This window comes from Megascapheus bottae, chromosome 18 (genome assembly GCF_031878675.1).
Source record: "Megascapheus bottae isolate mThoBot1 chromosome 18, mThoBot2.hap1, whole genome shotgun sequence".
Lineage (NCBI taxonomy): Eukaryota > Metazoa > Chordata > Mammalia > Rodentia > Geomyidae > Megascapheus > Megascapheus bottae.
This window is the reverse complement of record NC_143526.1, coordinates 30,057,910-30,078,033: the sequence shown is the minus strand read 5'-3', so window position 1 is coordinate 30,078,033 and position 20,124 is coordinate 30,057,910. Positions and strand designations below refer to the sequence as shown.

The 20,124-nt window shown below is 43.9% G+C and overlaps 1 protein-coding gene across 3 annotated transcripts in view; it reads right to left on the bottom strand.

Moving 5' to 3' along the window:
- Cbfa2t2 (CBFA2/RUNX1 partner transcriptional co-repressor 2) overlaps positions 1-16,596 on the bottom strand; it is a 93,135-nt gene extending 76,539 nt beyond the window's left edge. Inside the window, exon 1 of one of the 3 annotated variants that reach the window (XM_090352183.1) lies at positions 16,552-16,596. Coding sequence is in view for 2 of the 3 variants with exons in the window: in XM_090352182.1 (XP_090208308.1) it covers positions 16,418-16,451 (34 nt within the window). In the remaining variant the exon portion in view is untranslated. The other 2 variants (XM_090352182.1, XM_090352181.1) reach the window with 2 other exon arrangements.
- Between the last annotated feature and the right edge of the window lie 3,528 nt (positions 16,597-20,124).

The following is a 20,124-nucleotide window of genomic DNA, read 5'->3' as shown; positions in this document are numbered from 1 at the left end:
GTGGCTCAGTGGTAGAGTGCTTGCCTAGCAGGCATGAAGCCCTGGGTTCAACTCCTCAATATCAGAAACACATAGAAAAAGCCAGAAGTAATGCTGTGGCTCAAGTGGTATGGTGCTAGCCTTGAGCAAAAGAAGCTCAGGGACAGTGCCCAGGCCCCAAGTTCAAGGCCCAAGACTAGCAAAGAGCAAAAACAAACCAAAAAAACCCAAAACAAAACAAAACCAAAACCAAAAAAAGTTGTATAGTCACTCCAGGCTATGTTATGGGTTATATAGTGTAATCCTAGCATGTGAAAGAATAAGGGAAGAAGGTGAACAATTCCATACTGTTTGGGTTATACAGCAAGACAAAACAAATGAACATTCACACACACACACACACACACACACACACACACACACACACAATTTCCAAGGCAAGTGATTACTTCTTAAACCAAAATATTCTCTATTCTCTAATCCTTTTCTTAAACCAAAATATTCTCTATTCTCTAATTCTTTTCTTCACTGTGATTATCTCCTCCACGTGAGGTAGATAAAACAGCCCTTTGGATCTCTGTAGGAAAAATTAGCCCTGTTTTGTTTTGTTTTTTTTTTTTAATGCTTTTGGAAAGTAAGAATCACATCAATTAATCATTTTGTTAAAATCTCTGGCTTGACTTTAATAACAATAAAATCATATTTAAAAAAAATGCCTAGTTAACTAGTTCAGCCTTTCTGGAGAGCAGTTTGAAGGTTTCTTAAAGAACTGAAAATAGGGCTAGGATGTAGCTCAGTGGCAAAGCGCTTGCCTAGCAAGTGCAATGTCCTACGTTCAATCCCCAGTACCCCCCCCCCCCAAAAAAAGAACTGCAAACAGACCTCCCCTACGATCCTGCCATACCAATCCTGGGCTTCTATCCTGAGCATCATAACCCAGAATATAATAAGGACACCTGCTCAGCCATGTTCATCTCTGCACCATTCACAATAGCCAGATGGAAACAACCCAGATGCCCTACTGCAGATGAATGGATACAAAAAACGTGGGAGATACATACACACACACACACTCACAATAAAACTCTATATAGCCAATAGACAAGATAAAATAATGGCATTCACTGGGAAGTGGATGAAATTAGAACAAATCATGTTGAGATAAGTCAAGACCAAAGGAACAAAAGGTGCATGGTATCCATAATATGTGGATATTAGATCCAAACAGTACAAGAGCGATGACTCAATATTTGAGTACCCAAAGTTATAGACATGGTCTTGGAGATAGAAACATAACTACATAGACATAAAAATTTATGATGGAGGGCTAGAAGTTTGGCTTAGTGGTAGAGCGCTTGCCTAGCATGCACGAAGACCCGGGTTCAATTCCTCAGTACCACATATACATAGAAAAAGCCAGAAATGGTGCTGAGGCTCAAGTGGTAGAGCTCTAGCCTTGAGAAAGCCCAAGGACAGTGCTAAGGCTCTGAGTTCAAGGCCCAGGACTGGCAAAAAAAAAAAAAATCTATGATGGGTTATATACTCTATAGACAGAATGTTTTATTACATATATTAATATGTATCTATGACACACAAACCCTCAGCTTAATTTTAATTACGTTCTAAAATCTATGTGCCAATGATTGTATAGAGATTCCCTTCTTGAATACTTGTTAAACATGACATTTGAAATATGATGTAAAAATCAATGTTAATAAATTTAATAAAAAATTGTTTTGAAAAAAAATCTAGTTTAAGTCAGCATATCTCAAAATTTAAGGTACATATCAATAATCACCTATGAAATCCTAAAAAATGCAAATTCTGTAGGTCTGGGTCAAAGTTTTTTTTTTGTTTGTTTTTTGCCAGTCCTGGGCTTGGGCTCAGGGCCTGAGCACTGTCCCTGGATTTTTCTTAAGGCTAGAGCTCTACCACTTGAGCCACAGCTTCACTTCTGGCTTTTTGCTACATATGTGGTACCGAGGAATCGAACTCGGGTCTTCATGCATGCTAGGCAAGCATCTACCACTAGGCCAAACTCCCGGCCCTGGGTCAAAGTTTTTTAGTGTTCAAATACTGTGTTTTCTTTTCCTTTTTGACTGCATTATCTAGTTTACTATTTCTCTATAAAATATCACTGGGTTTGATTCATAGGATTTCACTCAGTGAAATTTCTCATAAATTAAGGCTCTTGTGAAATTTTAATCTGACACTAAAGAAATAACTTTAAGTAATTTTTGATCCATTCTATACTTCCCTCCAAGAGTTTAGTAGTCCAGTCTTTACTTCTATTCTGTTCTTTAAGACACAGGACCTGTGTGACCTTTATTTTGCTCGGTTGCCTGATTTTGCTTGCTGTTCTCAGTTCTCCAGAGAGAAGTATACTTTTTTTGTTTGTTTGTTTGGTGAGTCATGGGACTTGAACTCAGTCAGCCTGGGTGCTGTCCCGGAGCTCTTAAGCCCAAGGCTATCACACTACCCTGAGCCAAGTCCCACTTCTCCCACTTCCCATTTTCTAGAGGTTAATTGGAGATAAGAGTCTCAGATCCTTTTGTACCCTTTTGTACCCCACTGGCTTTGAACCACAATCCTCGGATCTCAGCCTCCTAAGTAGCTAGGATTACAGGCGTGAGCCATCGTGCAGGCTAGAGAAGTAGACGTTTTTATCACTATATATAACTACTCTTACACAAACTCGTTCAGACTTTAATACAATGAGCTGGAAATATCTGCAGGTAATTGAAACCAAAATCAATCCAAACTATACTAAAAAAACCAGCCAGGCTGGGTGGCCTACACCTATAATAGCTACTCAGGAGGCTGAGATCTGAGGATTGCAGTTAAAAGCTAGCCTAGGCATTACCAAGTTGGAGACTCATCTCCAATCAATCATTAGAAAATGCGAAGTGGGGCTGTGGCTCAAGGGTAGGGTGGTAGCCTTGAGCTGAAGAGCTCAGGGACAATGCCCAGGACCAGAGGTCAAGCCCCACAACCAAAAGGAAAAAAAAAAAAAGAAATTCTGCCTCGAAATGTGGCTCTAGCACAGATCAACAAGACTTAAAAAAAAAAAAGAAAGAAAAGCTGTATTATGAAACTAGATGATGTAGTAACTTGTCAGGATTAGCTGTCTAATTCTGTTATTGTTTCTTTGCTAAAAACAAAAAACAGGCCGGGAGTTTGGCCTAGTGGTTAAAGTGCTTGCCTAGCATGCATGAAGACCCGGGTTCGATTCCTCGGTACCACATACATAGAAAAAAACCAAGTGGTGCTGAGGCTCAAGTGGTAGAGCTCTAGCCTTGAAAAAGTCCAAGGACAGTGCTCAGGCCCTGAGCTCAAGCCCAGGACTGGCAAAAAAAAAAAAAAAAACCCAAAAAACAAACTGCTTGACCACCTGCATGTGGTATTGTGGTATTTTGCTGGTGAACAGGACCACCTGTATGTGATGCTCTCCTTTAAAAAAGCTCAGCCCCACAGAAGGTCAGGGCTGCTCTCTATCAGCTGGAAGGATTAGCTGTTGCACTGCTATTAAACTGACTCCTAGCTCTGGTCACTGAGTGCTGGTGACTCTATTGCTGGGGGGCTCAGGGACCTCCAAATGGCTGGGATATAACAGATGAGAAGATTTTCAAAAGCACAGCTAATCTTTTCCTTGCCTAGTTGGTATAAAATGTGTGAAGTTTCAAGGTCATAAATTCCTTATATGATTGCTACACTTTAACATTCTTTACTTGGAAATACCAGTGTCCTGACAGTTTGAGACTATGTTGTAGACTGTACTTTTCAGTTTTGTGCAAGGTTTTTTCATACTATCATTAGTAATATGTTTTGTGAGAAGGCCTTCAGATTGAACTTCCTATACTATGTATGTGTGTGTGTGTATATGTAACATTTTTAAACTATCTTCCTCAATGTCAGACCAAGAGAACAGACAGTGATAGATATGGTGGTACACACCTATAATCCTAGCTTGGGAGACTGAAGCAGGAGGACCCAGAGTTCCAGGGTTACGGAGTAAGACACCATCTTAAAAACAGCACACATAAGCAATTAAATGTACACCTTTTGTTCACTTTTGCTTTTAATATCCTGACCAGAGTCAACACCTGTGCCAAGGTAAAAGATTTGCTTAGGTATATGTGGAAGAGATGGAAAAGCAATCAATTAACTCTTCCCTAAGTCCCACCAGCTGTGTTTTCCTGATGACACAGAATCTGTCCACCTGCTCCCACAGATGGTACAGCTGCAGTTTAAGAAAAACACCTGGTTCAGTACATCCATCCCATAGTTAGAATGGTAGCAGCAAATCAGACAAGCTCAGGTCAGCATTTTCGTTACCACCCAGATTAAAACACCATTTATAGAAAGGAGAGTAAAATATACCTTTCATCCCCCAAACACAAACAGCAGATCGTTGGTCTCTGTAGGTACACAATTCCTAGAAACTGGGGGGAGGGAGGGAGACAGTGCTCAGGATGCATATAACTTAAACGTAATTGCCAATAATGTAGGACTGAGCCATCCACTGTTCACACAAATTATTTTTAGAACTGCATTTGGTCAAAACTGCATGTAGCCCAGCATTGTGGCTCGTGCCTGTATCCTAGCTACTCAGGAGGCTGAGATCTGAGGATGGAGGTTCAAAGCCATCCTTGACACTAAAGACTGTAAGACTCATATATCCATTAACACCTAGAAAACTGGAAGTGGATCTGAGGCTCAAGGGGTAGGGCAGTAGCCTCAAGCTGAAGAGCTCAGGGACAGCGCCCTGGCCCAGAATCTAAGCCCCAAGACCAGGAAAAACAAACAAACAAAACTGCATATAACAGACCGGAGTATGACCTAGTGGTAAAGTGCTTGCCTAATGTACACAAAGACCGGGTTCAATTCCTCAGTACCACATACATAGAAAAGCTGGAAATGGTGCTGTGGCTCAAGTGGTAGAGCACTTGAGGAAAGCCCAAGGATAGTGCTCAGGCTCTGGATTCAGTCCCCACGACTGGCAAAAAAAAAAAAAAAAAAAAAAACCTGCATGTAAGAAATCTTTGAGTGGCCAGGAGTTTGGCCTAGTGGTAGCATGCTTGCCTAGCATGCACAAAGACCTGGGTTCGATTAATTGGTACCACATACATAGAAAAAAGCCGAAAATGGTGCTGAGGCTCAAGTGATAGAGCTCTAGCCTTGAGAAAGTCCAAGGACAGTGCTCAGGCCCTGAGCTTAAGCCCAGGACTGGCAAAATGAATGAATGAATGAATGAATGAATGAATGAATGAATCTTTGAGTAAGATCCTGACTCCATACAAACAAATAAAGCTGGAAGTGGCACTGGGGCTCAAGTGGTAGGGCACTAGCCTTGTGTCCTGGCCCTGAGTTCAAGCCCAAGGACTAGGAAAGAAAAAAAAAAAAAGGAAGCCAGGGTCAGTGGCTCATACCTGTAATCCTAGCTACTCAGGAGGCTGAGATCTGAGGATGGAGGTTCAAAGCTACCCCTGGCACGAAAGACCATGAGACTTATATCTCCCTCCAATTAATCTCTAGAAAACGGGAAGTGTGATTCAAGGGGTAGAGCGGTAGCCTAGAACTGAAGAGCTCAGGGACAATGTCTAGACCCAGGGATATGGTGGTGGCCTTGAGGTGAAGAGCTCAGGGACAGTGCCCAGGTCCAGAGTGCAAGCCCCATGACCCACCAAAAAAAAAGGAGATATACAAGTACAAGTACACGTACACGCATGTACACGTACGTACACATATATACATATACATATTCATACACACACACACACATTTCCAAATTCTTATTAAGAGGCCACAAAAATGGCATTCCTAAAGTAATGAAGACACATGGCACACAGACATTTATTTTGTTTTTGGAGACAGTCTCAATATGTAGTCCAGACTAGCTTCAAACTTGTAATCTTCCTTTCTCATCCCAGAATGCTAGAATTACTGTCACAAACCACAATGTCAAACTCAGATCCTGGTTCTAATTTACAAAAAATTAGGAGGATAAACAGTTTGGAATGATGACATTACATGGCTCAGGTGGGACAAAGAGAAATCTAGAACATTTTTTTTTAATGTAACTAAGAAACTAAGGAAAGGAGTGCAAACTTGTTCAACCACTATGGAAAGCAGTATGGCAGTTCCTCAAAAGACTAAACATAGAGCTCCCCTATAACCCAGCAATTCCACTACTTGGCATTTACCCAATCGTCCAGAAACAAGGACATACTAAATCCACTAGCGCAATGTTCATTGCAGTGCTATTTACCATAGGAAAGATATGGAACTAACCCAGATGCCCCTCAGTTGATGAGTGGATCAACAAGATGTGGTATTTATACACAATGGAATCCTATGCTGCTGTCAGAAAGAATGACACTGCCCCATCTGTAAGGAAATGGAAAGACTTAGAAAAAATCATATTAAGTGAAGTAAGCCAGACTCAAAGGAACATAGGCTCAATGGTTTCCCTCATTTGTCATAGTCAGTAGAAACCTTGGGCTCTCCTAGCAGAGATTTACAATAGAACAAAACCTAGATACTTAAGTCTATATAGAATGATGCTAAATGAAAGGATATAGAAACAAAAGCCATATAATGAGTGATTGATGTTTTTAATGTATTATATTATCTCTCATCTCTTTTGCTGTCCCTTGGTTATTTCATATTGTTACAATATTTTACCTGGTCACCTGATATATTGTATATATGTGTATTTGGTTATTTGAAGTTGGATAGGGAAGGGAGGAAAACAAGATGAGGGTTGGGGTTGGGGGAGGGAAATGGGGACTAAGACATGAGAAAGGGTATCAATGTATGTGAAGTAACGCACTTTCTATCTGGTGAATATAATGTAACCCTTCTATTAATTACAATAAAAATATATGAGAAAAAAAAGAAACTAAGGAAATAGTTTAGAGATGTATGAAGTTGTCAAAGTCACAAAAGTGAGCTTAAAGGGGTCCACTGACCACACTGAGAGAATAAGTGGTAACTCATTAAAGAATCCCTAACTTCACATTCATACAAATGAACTTCAACTCAGAGCCTGAGCAATGTCCCTTAGCTGTTTCCCTCGTGTGAAGCACAAACACTTAGCTTGTTTTCTCTTCTTATTAATATGAATCTTCTAGGAAGGCAGTGATTTCATGTAATTATCTTGTGTGTGTGTGCGCACACGTGTGCATGCACACGCATATATGTGTTGCACAATCATCACTGATCCTGGGACTTGAACTCTGAACTTTTCTCTTTTTTTGGTCAGTTGGGGGCTTGAACCCAGGGCCTCCGCACCCTTCCTAAACTTCCTCTTTGTACTCAAGGCTAATGCTCTACCACTTGAGTCATGGTTATTACTTCTGGTTTTTTCTTGTTTTCTGCCAGTCCTAGGGCTTAAACTCAGGGCCTGGGCACTGTCCTTGGGCTTTTTCCTCAAGGCTAGCACTCTGCCACTTGAGCCATAGCACCATTTCTGGTTTTTTTCTCTGTATATGGTACTGAGGAATTGAACCTGGGTCTTCATGCATGCTAGGCAAGCACTCTACCACTAGGCCAAACTCCCAGCCCCACTTCTGGTTTTTGAGTGGTTACTTGGAGATAGATGAGAACCTCCAGGTCTGACTTTGAATCTTGATCTTCAGATCTCAGCCTCCCAGGCAGCTAGGATTACAAATATGAGCCACTACTACCCCGCTTCTTGTTTTTCATTGATCTTTGCTTTGTTTTGTTTTTGACAGTCCTGAGGTTTGAACTCAGGGTCTGGATGCTGTGCCAGAGCTTTTTTGCTCAAGGCTAGGGCTCTACCACTTTGGGCCACAGCTTCACTTCCCGTTTTCAGGTAATTATTTGGAGTAAGAGTTGCTTAAGGTCCAGAACCAGAGGCTCACCCCTCTAATCCTAGCTATATAGGAGACTGAGATCTGAAGACAAGGTTCAAAGTCAGACCGGGCTGACTCTTATCTCCAATTAAATACCAAAAGGTAGGAAGCAGAGTTAAGGCTCCAATGAAGGGCACCAGCATAGAGCAGAAAAAGCTAAGGAACAATGCCCAGGCCCTGAGGCCAAGCCCTAGTACCAGCACAAAACATAAAACAAAAATAGGATGGCTAGATACTTAGATATATAGACAGATATGCAGGCAGACACAGACAAATGCTGGGAGAATCAAGCTTGAACAGCTTGTAGGAATTTAATACTACTGCTGTGGCTCACGCCTGTAATCCTAGCTACTTAGGAGACTGAGATCAGAGGATCAAGGTTCAAAGCTTGGCGGGGCACAAAAGGACCTAAGACTCTTATCTCCAATTAACCTCTAGAAAATGGGAAGTGGGGCTTGGTTCAAGGGTAGGGTAGTAGCCTTGAGCTGAAGAGCTCAGGGACAGCACCCAGGCCGAGTTCAAGCCACAAGACACACAGACACAGACACAGACACAGACACACACACACACACACACACACACACACACACACACACACCAAAACAAACAAAAAAACAATTATTCTTACTACCTTATCATATACCCAAAATTATGTCAAAGTACAAAATTTAAAAAGGAGAACACTACTTCATTGCATTTTTTTTTTTTTTTTTTTTGCCAGTCCTGGGCTTGAGCTCAGGGCCTGAGCACTGTCCTTGGACTTTCTCAAGGCTAGAGCTCTACCACTTGAGCCTCAGCACCACTTCCAGCTTTTTTCTATATATGTGGTACCGAGGAATCGAACCTGGGTCTTCATGCATGCTAGGCAAGCACTTTAACCACTAGGCCAAACTCCCGGCCCCATTAGGCCAAACTCCCGGCCCCTTCATTGCATTTTGAGCCGGTGCGGTAGATCACACCTGTAATTCTAGCTACTCAGGAGGTTGAGATCTTAGGATCATGGTTCAAAGCCAGCCCAGGCACTAAAGTCCGTGAGACTATCTCCAATTAACCACCAGAAAACCAGAAGTGCCACTGTGGCTCAAGGGGTAGGATGGTAGTCTTGAGCTGAAGAGCTCAGGGACAATGGCCCAGGCCCAGAGTTCAAGCCCCAGGATGAGGGAGGGTAGGAAGGGGAAGGGCTTGGATGTAGTTCAGTGGCAAAGTGATTGCCTATCAAGTGCAAGTCCTGTGGCTCAAGGGGTATAGTAGTAACCTTGAACTGAAGAGCTCAGGGACAACGAACGCCCAGGCCCAGAGTTCAAGCCCTACAACCAACGCCAAAAAAATGGGGGTGGGGAGACTTGGATGTAGTTCAGTAGCAAACTGATTGCCTAGCAAGTACAAGTCCTGGGTTCAATCAGTATTTTTTTTTTTTTTTTTTTTTTTTTTTGCCAGTCCTGGGCTTGAGCTCAGGGCCTGAGCACTGTCCTTGGACTTTCTCAAGGCTAGAGCTCTACCACTTGAGCCTCAGCACCACTTCTGGCTTTTTTTCTATATATGTGGTACCTAGGAATTGAACCCAGGTCTTCGTGCATGCTAGGCAAGCACTCTATCACCAGGCCAAACTCCCAGCCCCTCAATCAGTATTTTTATAACTATAACATACATCATAACCCTTAAATGTTTTTATATTATACACACACACACACACACACACACATATATATGTAACACTTTAAAAAGGCTAAAATTCAGAGCAGGGGTGTAAGCCAGACTGCTTGCCTAGCATCCACAAAGCCCTTGGTTCGATTCCTCTCAGTAAGACATATTCAGAAAAAGCCAGAAGTGGTGCTGTGGCTCAAGTGGCAGGGTGCTAGCCTTGAGCAAAAAGTGTCCAAGGATAGCACCTAGGCCCTGAGTTCAAGCCCCAGGACTGGCCAAAAAAAAAAAAAAAGGCTAAAATTTAAACACCACACATTTCAGTCAATAGTGGTTAGTAGGCCAGGCATTGGCGGCTCACACCTGTAATCCTAGCTTCTCCGAAGGCTGAGGTCTGAGGTTGTCAGTTCAAGCCAACCCTGGCAGGAAAGCCCTCGTGAGATTCTTATCCCCAATAAACTATTCAGAAAAACCTGGAAGTGGCTTACCCAGTAGAGTGCTAACCCTGAGCAAAAAGAATCTCTGGGACAATGTCCAGGCCAAATTCAAGCCCCAAGACCAGCACATACATAAATAGCTGTTGGTATATGATATAGCCTAGGTGTGCAGTAGGCTATATTACTTAGGTTTAGGTTTGTGTTAAATATATATACTATGTGGTGTTTGCATAATGGTGGAATAAGCTAATGCTGCTTTTGTTTGTTTTGACCAGTCCTGGGGCTTGAACTCAGGGCCTGAGCATGCTGTGCCTGAGGTTCTTTTTTTTTTTTTTTATTGTAATTAGTAAAAGGGTTACATGATATTTGCCAGATAGAAGGTGCATTAATTCACATACATTGATACCCTTTCACATGTCCTGAGGTTCTTTTTGCTCAAGGCTGGCACTCTACCACTTGAGCCACAGTGCCACTTCCAGGTTTTTCTGAGTAGTTTACTGGAGATAAGAGTCTCTCAGACTTTCTTGCCTGGGCTGATTTCAAACCATAACCCTCAGCTCTCAGCCTCCTGAGTAGCTAGGATGACCAATGTGAGGTACCAGCACAAGACAATGCCACATTTTTAGAGAGAAACATCACTAGACTGGGAACTGGTGGGTCATACCTGTAATTCTAGATACTCAAGAAGCTCAGAGCTCAGGATCATGGGTTTGAAACTAGACCAGGCAGGAAAGTCTATGAGACTCTTATCTCAAATAGACTACCCTCAAAAAAGTGGAGCTTGAGTAATAGAGGGCTAGCCCTGAGCAAAGGAAGCTTAGGGACCGTACCCAAGCTCTGAGTTTAAACTCCAGGGCTAGTATACATTAGGACTAGTCACTAGTATATATTAGGTTTTATCTGGAGGGGAGGAGGGTTAGAGGCTGTCAGGACTAAAACTAGCTAAAAACTGCAAGTGATTTAGAGGGAAATGTGGGTGTGGTTAGTGTAGCTCTTGGGATATAAAGCCAAAATGAATAAATCTGTACTATTTGAATGTCTATTCTCATGTGGCTTCAAAAAATTAAAAGCAGGGAGAACTTCTGCATGGCTGGCTAAATTAACAAAGGAAAAAGGAAAACATTTGTAAGAGAGGAAAAGGTCAAAGTAGGGTGTCAAGGGAGCAGTGCAATGCCTGACGTTAACATTTCACTTGAGCTGCCTAAGGGGTCAGATTACATATTTGTCTCCATCAACTAATTTAATTAAAAGGTCTAGCCAACTCCAAAGCTATAAATTCAGACTGAGGGATAACTAGAGCTCTGGATTATTCTGAATTTTACCTGGATTCCTGTATTTAATTATAGCAATCTAAAGGGGGGGGGAATCAAACCTTTAGGAACACATTGCAAGGTAAAGGTTCACTGCCATATACCACAGTTGATGACTGATATTTGACAACAGCTCACAGTCTTGAAAAATTAACATGGACATTTCTTGAGCCTTTGATGTTCACTGCGATCATCTGCTTCATTGTTAAGATCAGAAAACATATGGAACAAATTGGTAAAAGGGCTGCTAAAAGTTTCTGTTGCCTTTTCTTTCCCAATTTATCTCTAAAGCCAATTTAGGACAGTCCTGAACAATACCTTGTATAGATAGGCACCTTTAAATCATATTCCAATCCTAGAACATGTTTTAGTAAGAGAGGTTAGAGAAAAAAAATTGAAGATAGGAAACTAAGTATCCTCAGAGAGCCTCTGTGAAGAGCACACTGTCAGATACTGCAGCAAATATTAGTAATCTAGAATTCTCGAGGCTGAGGCAGAAGAATTCCAAGTTCCAGGGCAGCCTGGACTACACACAGCAAGACCCTGTCTTTAAAATAAAAAGGAGCTATAGGCCGGGAGTTTGGCCAGAAGTGTGACCTAATGGTAGAGTGTTGGCATTACATACACAAAGCCCTGGGTTCGATTCCTCAGAAATGGTGCTGTGGCTCAAGTGGCAGAGTGCTAGCCTTGAGCAAAAACTGTCCAAATAGGGGCCGGGAGCATAGCCTAGTGGTAGAGTGCTTGCCTAGTATGCATGAAGCCCTGGATTGGATTCGTTAGTACCGCAGACACAGAAAAAGCTAGAAGTGGTGCTATGGCTCAAGTAGTAGAGCTCTAGCCTTGAGAAAGCCCAAGGACAGTGCTCAGCCCTGAGTCCAAGCCCCAAGACAGGCAAAAAAAAAAAAAAAAATCAAAGTAAAATGTCCAATGACAGGCCCTGTGTTCAATCCTCTGGACTGACAAAAGAGAAAGACAGAGACAGACAGACAGAGAGGACAGAGGAGGGAGAGAGGGAGGGGGGGAAGAGGAAAAGAGAGAGGGAGAGAGGGTGGCTCATGACTATAATCCTAGATACTAAATCTGAAAGAAATCTGAAGATCCGTAGTTCAAAGCCAGCCTGGGCACAAAAGTCTGTGAAACTCTTATCTCTAATTAACCACCAGAAAACCAGAAGCAGTGCTATGCCTCCAAGTGGTAGAATGCTAGCCTTGAGCTGAAGAGCTCAGGGACAATGCCCAGGCCCAAGCCCCATGACCAATCCCTCCACGTCTCCCCCCTCAAAAAATAAGAGCTATGTAATATATACAGGCACCTAGCATTATTTCTATTAAGTAGAATTATGCCCATTTATAGATTATGTAAAAAAAAATCATCTTCAGAGACTGAGAAACTCCCATTATAATTGGCCCTTAAATTCAAACTCTATAAGTTCTGCTGTTACAATTATGCCTGTTTCTTGTATATTTCTGCCCTTTTTATGTGCTGTTATTGTGGCTTGAACTCAAAAGCCTGCGTACTGCTTTTTCTGAGTAGTTTATTGTAGATACTAATCTCACAGACTTTTGTGCCCAGGTTGGTTTTAAATTGTAATCCTCAGATCTCAGACTCCTGAGTAGCTAGATTACAAGTGTGAGTAGCTGGTACCCAGCAACAGTGTCTTTAATCTTACCCCTTTTTCTCTTCATCCAGTAAGTGGGGTTAGGGGCTAAATATATCACTGTGGCATAACAAGTAAGGACTACTGGAAAGTATGAAACGTAACTGTCAGTGCGCTTACCCGGGGCAGCCCCTCTTCTCATTTATTGCTTTTCTGTATTTTTTTCTCTTTGGGGGGAGTGGTGGGTAGTACAAGAACCTAACACAGGGTCTGGAGCATGACAAGCAATGACCCACATTCCAGTCTATTAACTGCAATTTAAAACAAATATTCAGCCAGGCCTCAGTGGCTCACACCTATAATCCTAGCTACCAAGGGTGTTGAAATCTGAGGATCCTTGTTAGAAGCCAACCTAATCAGGAAAAGCCCTTGAGACTTTAATCTACAATTTATCAGCAAAAAGCCAGATGTGGGGTTATGTCTCAGTGGTAGAACACCAGCTTTGAATGATAAAGGGACAGTACCCAGGAAGGGACTAGGTTAAAGCCTCAGTTCTGGAAATAAATAATAAATCAATATTCAGAGAATGCAATTCAGTGGTAGTGCTTACCTAAGCAGCAGGATGGAGTCTCTGGTGTTCAAAACCCAAGGAGGGAGGGAGGAAGGGAAGGAGGGAAGGAAGGAGCAAAAGAAATAATATGTATGCCTGTGCAAGTGTATTTCCCAAAGCAGTGTGCCCGCTAGGACTACTCTTCTCAAGAGACATCAGTGAGGGTGCAGGACGGAGCTGCTTCCTAAGATCTTCTCTCCCCAGAACTACAGTTAATTATAAACAGCCGGTCAGAACTATGTTGAAAATGAATCTATACCACTTGAGGGGTGGGGGAGGAGGAGGTTTGGGAGAGAAAAGATTGAGAGAAAATGAGGGAAGAGGTGATACTATTTAAAGGGAATACTCAGTAATTATATAACTGTAACCCCTCTGTACATCACCTTTACAATAAGAATACACACATACATACATATACACATATACATATATATACACACACAGCCAGTCAGGATATAATTTGGTGGTAGAGCACTTGCCCAACATAGACTAGAAGCTTGTGTTTAAAAAAATAAATAAGGGGCAGGGAGCATAGCCTAGTGGAAGAGTACTTGCCTAGTACATACAAAGCCCTAGGTTCCATTCCTCGGTACCACACATACATAAAAAGTGGGAAGTGACTCTGTGGCTCAAGTGGCAGAGCTCTATCCTTAAGCAAAAAGTGTCCAAGGACAGAAGGACAGTGCCTAAAAACCCTGAGTTCGAGCTGCAGGCTTGGCAAAATGAAAAATTAATTAAAAGGAGAATGGGAAAGAAAAGGAAGGGGGGAGTTTGGCCTAGTGGTAGAGTGATTGCCTTGCATACACGAGACCTGGGTTCAAGTCCTTGGTGGCACATGCATAGGAAAAAGCCAGAAGTGGTGTTGTGGCTCAAGAAGTAGAGCTCTAGCCTTGAGAAAACCCAAGGACAGTGCTAAGGCCCTGGGGTCAAGCCCAGGACTGGCAAAAAAAAAAAAAAAAAGGAAAGGGGAAAAGCAGGGACAAATGTAGGTAGGCTTCCAGAGTAACTACCATATGGTCAGTTTTGATCCTAAATGGAGCATGAGAACCTCACTGAAAAAAAAATCCTCCCAATACCATCTCATTTCAATGTAACATAATGCATTCTTCCTGATTAAAAAAAGAAAAGAAAAAGAAGTCAAGCTAGGAATGGTGGCATAAGCAAGTAATTCCAGCACTCAGAAGCTGAAGCAGGAAGATCTAGACTTCCATGTAAGTTTGGGCTAACATGTAGTGAAACCTTTTTCTCTCTCTCTCAAAAAAAAGGCAGTTAAAATGTTTTGAGATGTAGTTCAGTGGTGAATGTACAAGGCCTGGGTTTGATTGCCAGCACAGCAAAAGATAAACAAATAAAAGAAAAAGTACACTAAGCACACTGTCTAGGAATTTAAGAGAATTCTCCTAGGAAAACTTTTTCTTTAAGTTATATAACAGAACCAAAAAAAAAATGCGCTTTGGAAGCATTAAAAAGTAAGAACAACAAAAGATTTGGACATAATTTAAAGTTCAATGAAAGGTCCATTTACTGTACTGACAGACCTAAAGGGTTACCACCATTCTACAAGGAATGGACCAAACCTTCTAACGCAACAACTGCAGGCTTGACTTTGAAAAGCCATTAACTGGGTGAATCTAATCTACTGTTCTATTTCTTCAATCCAGTATTTACAGAGTGCCACACAAACTAAAAAGCAACACTGGAAACATTTAAGAACTTTTGCTCAGGGAGTAGGGTTAGAGTTCTTAATGTCCTTCAGTTTCCTCCTCTGCAAAAAACCGACGCATTCAAATACCTTAATTTTTATGGAGGTTGTCAGCAGGCTTAAACAGAAGAAAACATGCAAAACATACTTAGCAAATAAGTTTCCCCATTCACTGAGTCTCTTCCCTCTCCTCGGGTAGTCAATCCTCAGGGCCTAGAAAGGTACTTTTCACTTGAGGCCAATTTAATAAATATTAAACGAATATTAGGCAAAATGCCTGGTGCTCAAAAAAAAAAAATGTTGGCTTAGGACCACCACTGAAACGAGAAACAATTGAAATTTTGTGGCGCTCATTACGAGATACCACCACCACCCTTCCCACAAAAGATCTCACGATTTCTAGGAGAAACATTAGACGAATGCTGGCATGACGAAATGGAGGTTAGAGCACAACTGGCTCGCGGAACAGAACTTAACCGTACACAAAAATGCAAATCGTAATCAAACAACACAACTAGAGCCTAATTGCGGACTTCCCCGCCCCCCCCCCCCCCCCCCGGTCAGGATCTCACGGCGTGTCGTGGATAAACCGCAATTAGGAAGGTGACAGTTTTCACCGGCGGGCGTGAGCCCGGGGGGGTGGGGGGGAGGTCGAGGTCTCTGCTCCGTCCCACTGGTCCTCTCTCAACCCCACAACTCCAGGGAAATGGAAAAGAACTATTCTTCCAATCCCATTTTTCAGATAAGGTAACTGAGACTACGGGAGCGCCAAGGTCACAGTCTGTAAAGTGGGGGGGTGTCGAACACCACGATCCCCATTCCTTAGCCCCCTGCACTCCCAGGCCCCCGTGCGGGCCAGCGTCACCCTGCACCAACACCCACCACACATCACTTCACAGCGGGAGGCGGGCTACTTTTCCGGACCGGACCTGTGGCCCTCCAGCCAGGAAAACAAAACAATACTTGTCCGCCGGCAAGTCAGACGGCCGCCTGCCCGGGCCCGGGCCGGCGAGGCCGCGGTCCCCAGTTCCTCTCGCAGCACGAGCCCCCCAAGCCCTCCGGCGGCGCAGGCAACACCGAGGCAGGCCGGGGGCCCTCGAGTGCCGGGGACGTCGCATGACCTTGGGTTCCCCCGCGCGCCTTCGGGCCTCAGTTTCCCCGACTCCGGCCTCCAGCCCCAGCGGCGCTCAGGGATTGTCGCGCCGGTAGAACGGCAGGCCCCTCACACGCCCCCCTCAACCGCCCGACTTCCCGCCCCACTCACGCTGGAAGGCGGCCGCTCCAGGGACGCCCACCATCGCCGAGCTCAGCACGTCGCGCCCCGCGCGCCTCCCTCCGCGACCCAAGGCCGGGATCCTTCGCAAGCGCCGCCGCGCGACCAGCAGGCGCCGAGCTCACCAAGAACAGCGACGCCGCCGCGGCTCCTGCCGCTGCCGCCGCCGCCGCCACCTCCGCCGCCGTTAGGCCGCGCGCTGCCCCGCCCCCTAGTTAGTTCCGCCCCGTCTTCTGGACACGCCCCTGGCGCGCGCTCACGCCCGCCAGACCAACGCACGCGGAAGCCGGGCCACCGAGAGTTCCCTCTAAACCCCGCCCCCTGACCTGACCCGCCCCTTCCGCGCGAACCTACGCCCTATCCCGGCTCCTCGTTACCCCCTCAGTCCCGCCCCTCCTGCGCTACGCGTTCCCGTCACGAGCCCCGCCCACCTTCTAGCCCGGGGCTTCCGGATGTGGCCCGAGCACATCAGGCGCGAGGGCGGAGTCCTGGGGCGGGGCTTTGAAGGATGGAACAAGGCCTCACCTGCGTTCTCCAGGTACAGGCCTGATTGCCTATTCCCGAGCCTTTGTGCAAGTTCTCCCATTTTTTGAACCACGGTGTTCTAAATGTCCGAAATAGTAGATTAATAGCTGTTAGCTACCTTTGTTATCCAGCTCTTTAATTAGGCTCAAAGGCTGCTTTTATACACTCCATGTAGTTAGTGAAGAATAAAGAAAGGTTTTTACAACAGACGTGAGCCACCAACACCAGACTCCAGGGGTCCTTTAGGGACAATGAGCAATTAAAGAGTGATGGCTGATGAGCTTTGAAGGTTGTAAAATTACCAGCAGTACAAAGAGTTAAAGAAAGGAAAAGAAAACATCACCCCTGTAAAATTTCCTCCTGCTCTCCACGCCCGGGTGGATCATGCCGGTAGTCTTAGATAGTTAGGAGATATGAGGATCACCGTTTGAAGCCATCCAGGACAAGAAAGTCCATGAAACTTTTATGTCCAATTAACCACCAAAAAGCTAGAAGTAGAGCTATAGCCAACATAGGCTTGCAGTCAACTGTATTATTCTGTGGGTTAGTAGTTTACCTTAAAAAAAAATCAGTATATGGATATATGTACCATCTTTCTACTGTCTTTTAAAATAATCTTTTCTTGGGGAGGTCCTAGACTAGCCTGACATGGGAGATAGAGATTTTCCAAGTTCTTTTGGATTTCAAAAATAAAGGCAGGGGCCAGGAGTTTGGCCTAGTAGCAGAGTGCTTGTCTAGCCTGCACGAAGGCCCGGGTTCAATTTCTGGGTACCACATACATAGAAAAAAAGCTGGAAGGGGTGCTGAGGCTCAAGTGGTAGAGCTCTAGCTATGAGAAAAATCCAAGGACAGTGCTCAGGCCCTGAATTCAAGCCCCACAACTGGCAAATAAATAAATAAAGGTAGGGGTGGGGAGTTTGGCCCTAGTGGTAGAGTGCTTGCCTAGCATGCACCAAGACCTGGGTTCCATTCTTCTGTACCACATACAGAAAAAAGCCAGAAGTGGTCCTGTGCCTCAAGTGGTGGAGCTCTTATCCTTGAGAAAGCCCAAGGACAGTGGGCTTTCTGGACATCACTACCTTTTCCATTTTTTTAAATTTTTTTTCTTCTTTTTTTTTTTTGTGTGTGTGGGGGGGTCATAGGGCTTGAACTCATCCTAGGCACTGTCCCTGAGCTCTTCAGCTCAAGGCCACCACCCTATCCCTGGGCCTGGGCACTGTCCCTGAAATCTTCAACTCAAGGCTACCACCCTACCCTTGAGCCAAGCCCCACTTCTTGTTTTCTAGAGGTTAATTGGAGATAAGAGTCTCAGGTCCTTTTGTGCCCAGGCTGACTTTGAACCTTGATCCTCTCAGGTCTCAGCTTCCAGAGTAGCTAGGATTACAGGCATGAGCCACCATACCCGACTTCCATTTCTTTTCATGCTTAGTTTGTGGTGGTCCTGTATGTGTTGGGGGAATGAGAGATAGAATCTCTAGAAACAGGTCGTAGCCATATAGTATCACATGGTATTTTCTGGTTTCCTAAGGTCTAGAGGACCAGGGACACTAACATTTAAGAGTCAGGGATAGGTCAGCAGTTTGGCCTAGTGGTAGAGTGCTTGCCTAGCATGTATGAAGACCCAGGTTTGACTCCTTGGTACCAAATACATAGAAAAAAGCCGGAACTGGTGCTGAGGCTCAAGTGGTAGAGCTCTAGCCTTGAGAAAGTCCAAGGACAGTGGTCAGGCCCTGAGTTCAAGCTCAGGACTGGCAAAAAAAAAAAAAAAGAAAGAAAGAAAGAAAGAAAGAAAGAAAGAAAGAAAGAAAGAAAGAAAGAAAGAAAAAGAAAATAGTCAGGGATAGAGGGTAAAAATGAGGGGAGGAGATGGGGAGAGAGAAGTGGAGACCAAAACATAAGAAGGCATGTGTGAGAAGTAATACACCTTCTATCCAGTGAATATAACTGTAACCCATACATTAAAATAAAAAAATTATTTAAAAAAGAGTCAGGGATAAAGTCAGATTGACTTTGTTTTGTTGTTACTGTTTGGCTTCGTAGGTAGAATACACTGAAGGTTGTGTCTGTTTTACAACTCCATTTTCCAGCTGAAGATCTTAGATTCAGAAAAGAGCCAGTATAGAATCTTCAGAGTCTAGCTGGGCACCTGTGGCTCAGTCCTATCATTCTAGCTAGTCAGGAGACTGAGCTGTGAAGGCAATGGTTCCAAGACAACCTAGGCAGAAAAATGTTGACTCTTATCTGCAATTCATTTCCAAAAGGCTGGAAGTGGAGCTGAGACAATTGATTAGAGAACCAGCCTTGAGTGGAAAAAGACAAGGGAGAGTGCAAGGCCATAAATTCAAGCCCCAGTACTAGTGTGCATGTGTACATGCTTACTCATACACCATTTTCTTAAGAAGTTTTCCTGAGGGGCTAGGAATGTGGCTTAGTGGTAGACACCTTCCCTGCATGAAACCCTGAGTTCGATTTCTCAGTATCACATAAACAGAAAAAGCCAGAAGTAGTATGGTGACTCAAATGCTAGTGCGCTGGGCCTTGAACACAGAGAAGCTCAGGAACATGAACTGTAATCACCTGGCAGGCTTAGCTGCCAAATTGTTTTTGCTTTTGTAAAAAGGCCTAACCTGCTCTACCACCTGCAAGTGGTAGGACCACCTGCGTGTGGTTTCATCCTTGTGGTTATTGGCTATGGGCATCATAAGATGATGTCATATGGTCTCTACCACCTGCATATGGTGTTTACCTTCTGAAGCTCAGCCCTACTGAAGGTCCAGGCTGCTCTCTCTCAGCCTGAAGTTGGAGAGTAGCCTCTGTACTGCTATTAAACTGACTCCTAGCATGGTTCACTGAGTGCTGGCGACTCTGTTGTTGAGGGGTTTTGCCCCCCCCACCCCTAAATGGCTTGGATATTACAGAACCCAGGTTCTGAGTTCAAGCCCCAGGACAAAAAAAAAAGGGAAAAAAGTATGAGTCTGAATTTTTGTTTTGGGGTTGGTTTTTTTGGGGGGGGGTTGCAGAGGATTACTGGGGTTTGAACTTAGAGCTTCATGCTTACTAGGCAGGCACTATGCCAGCTGAGTCATATCCAAGCCCATAATTTTCACTTTTTTTTTTTTTTTTTTACAATTTTCTAAAAGAATTGTAGGTTCAAGGGCTGTGGAAAGGGCTTG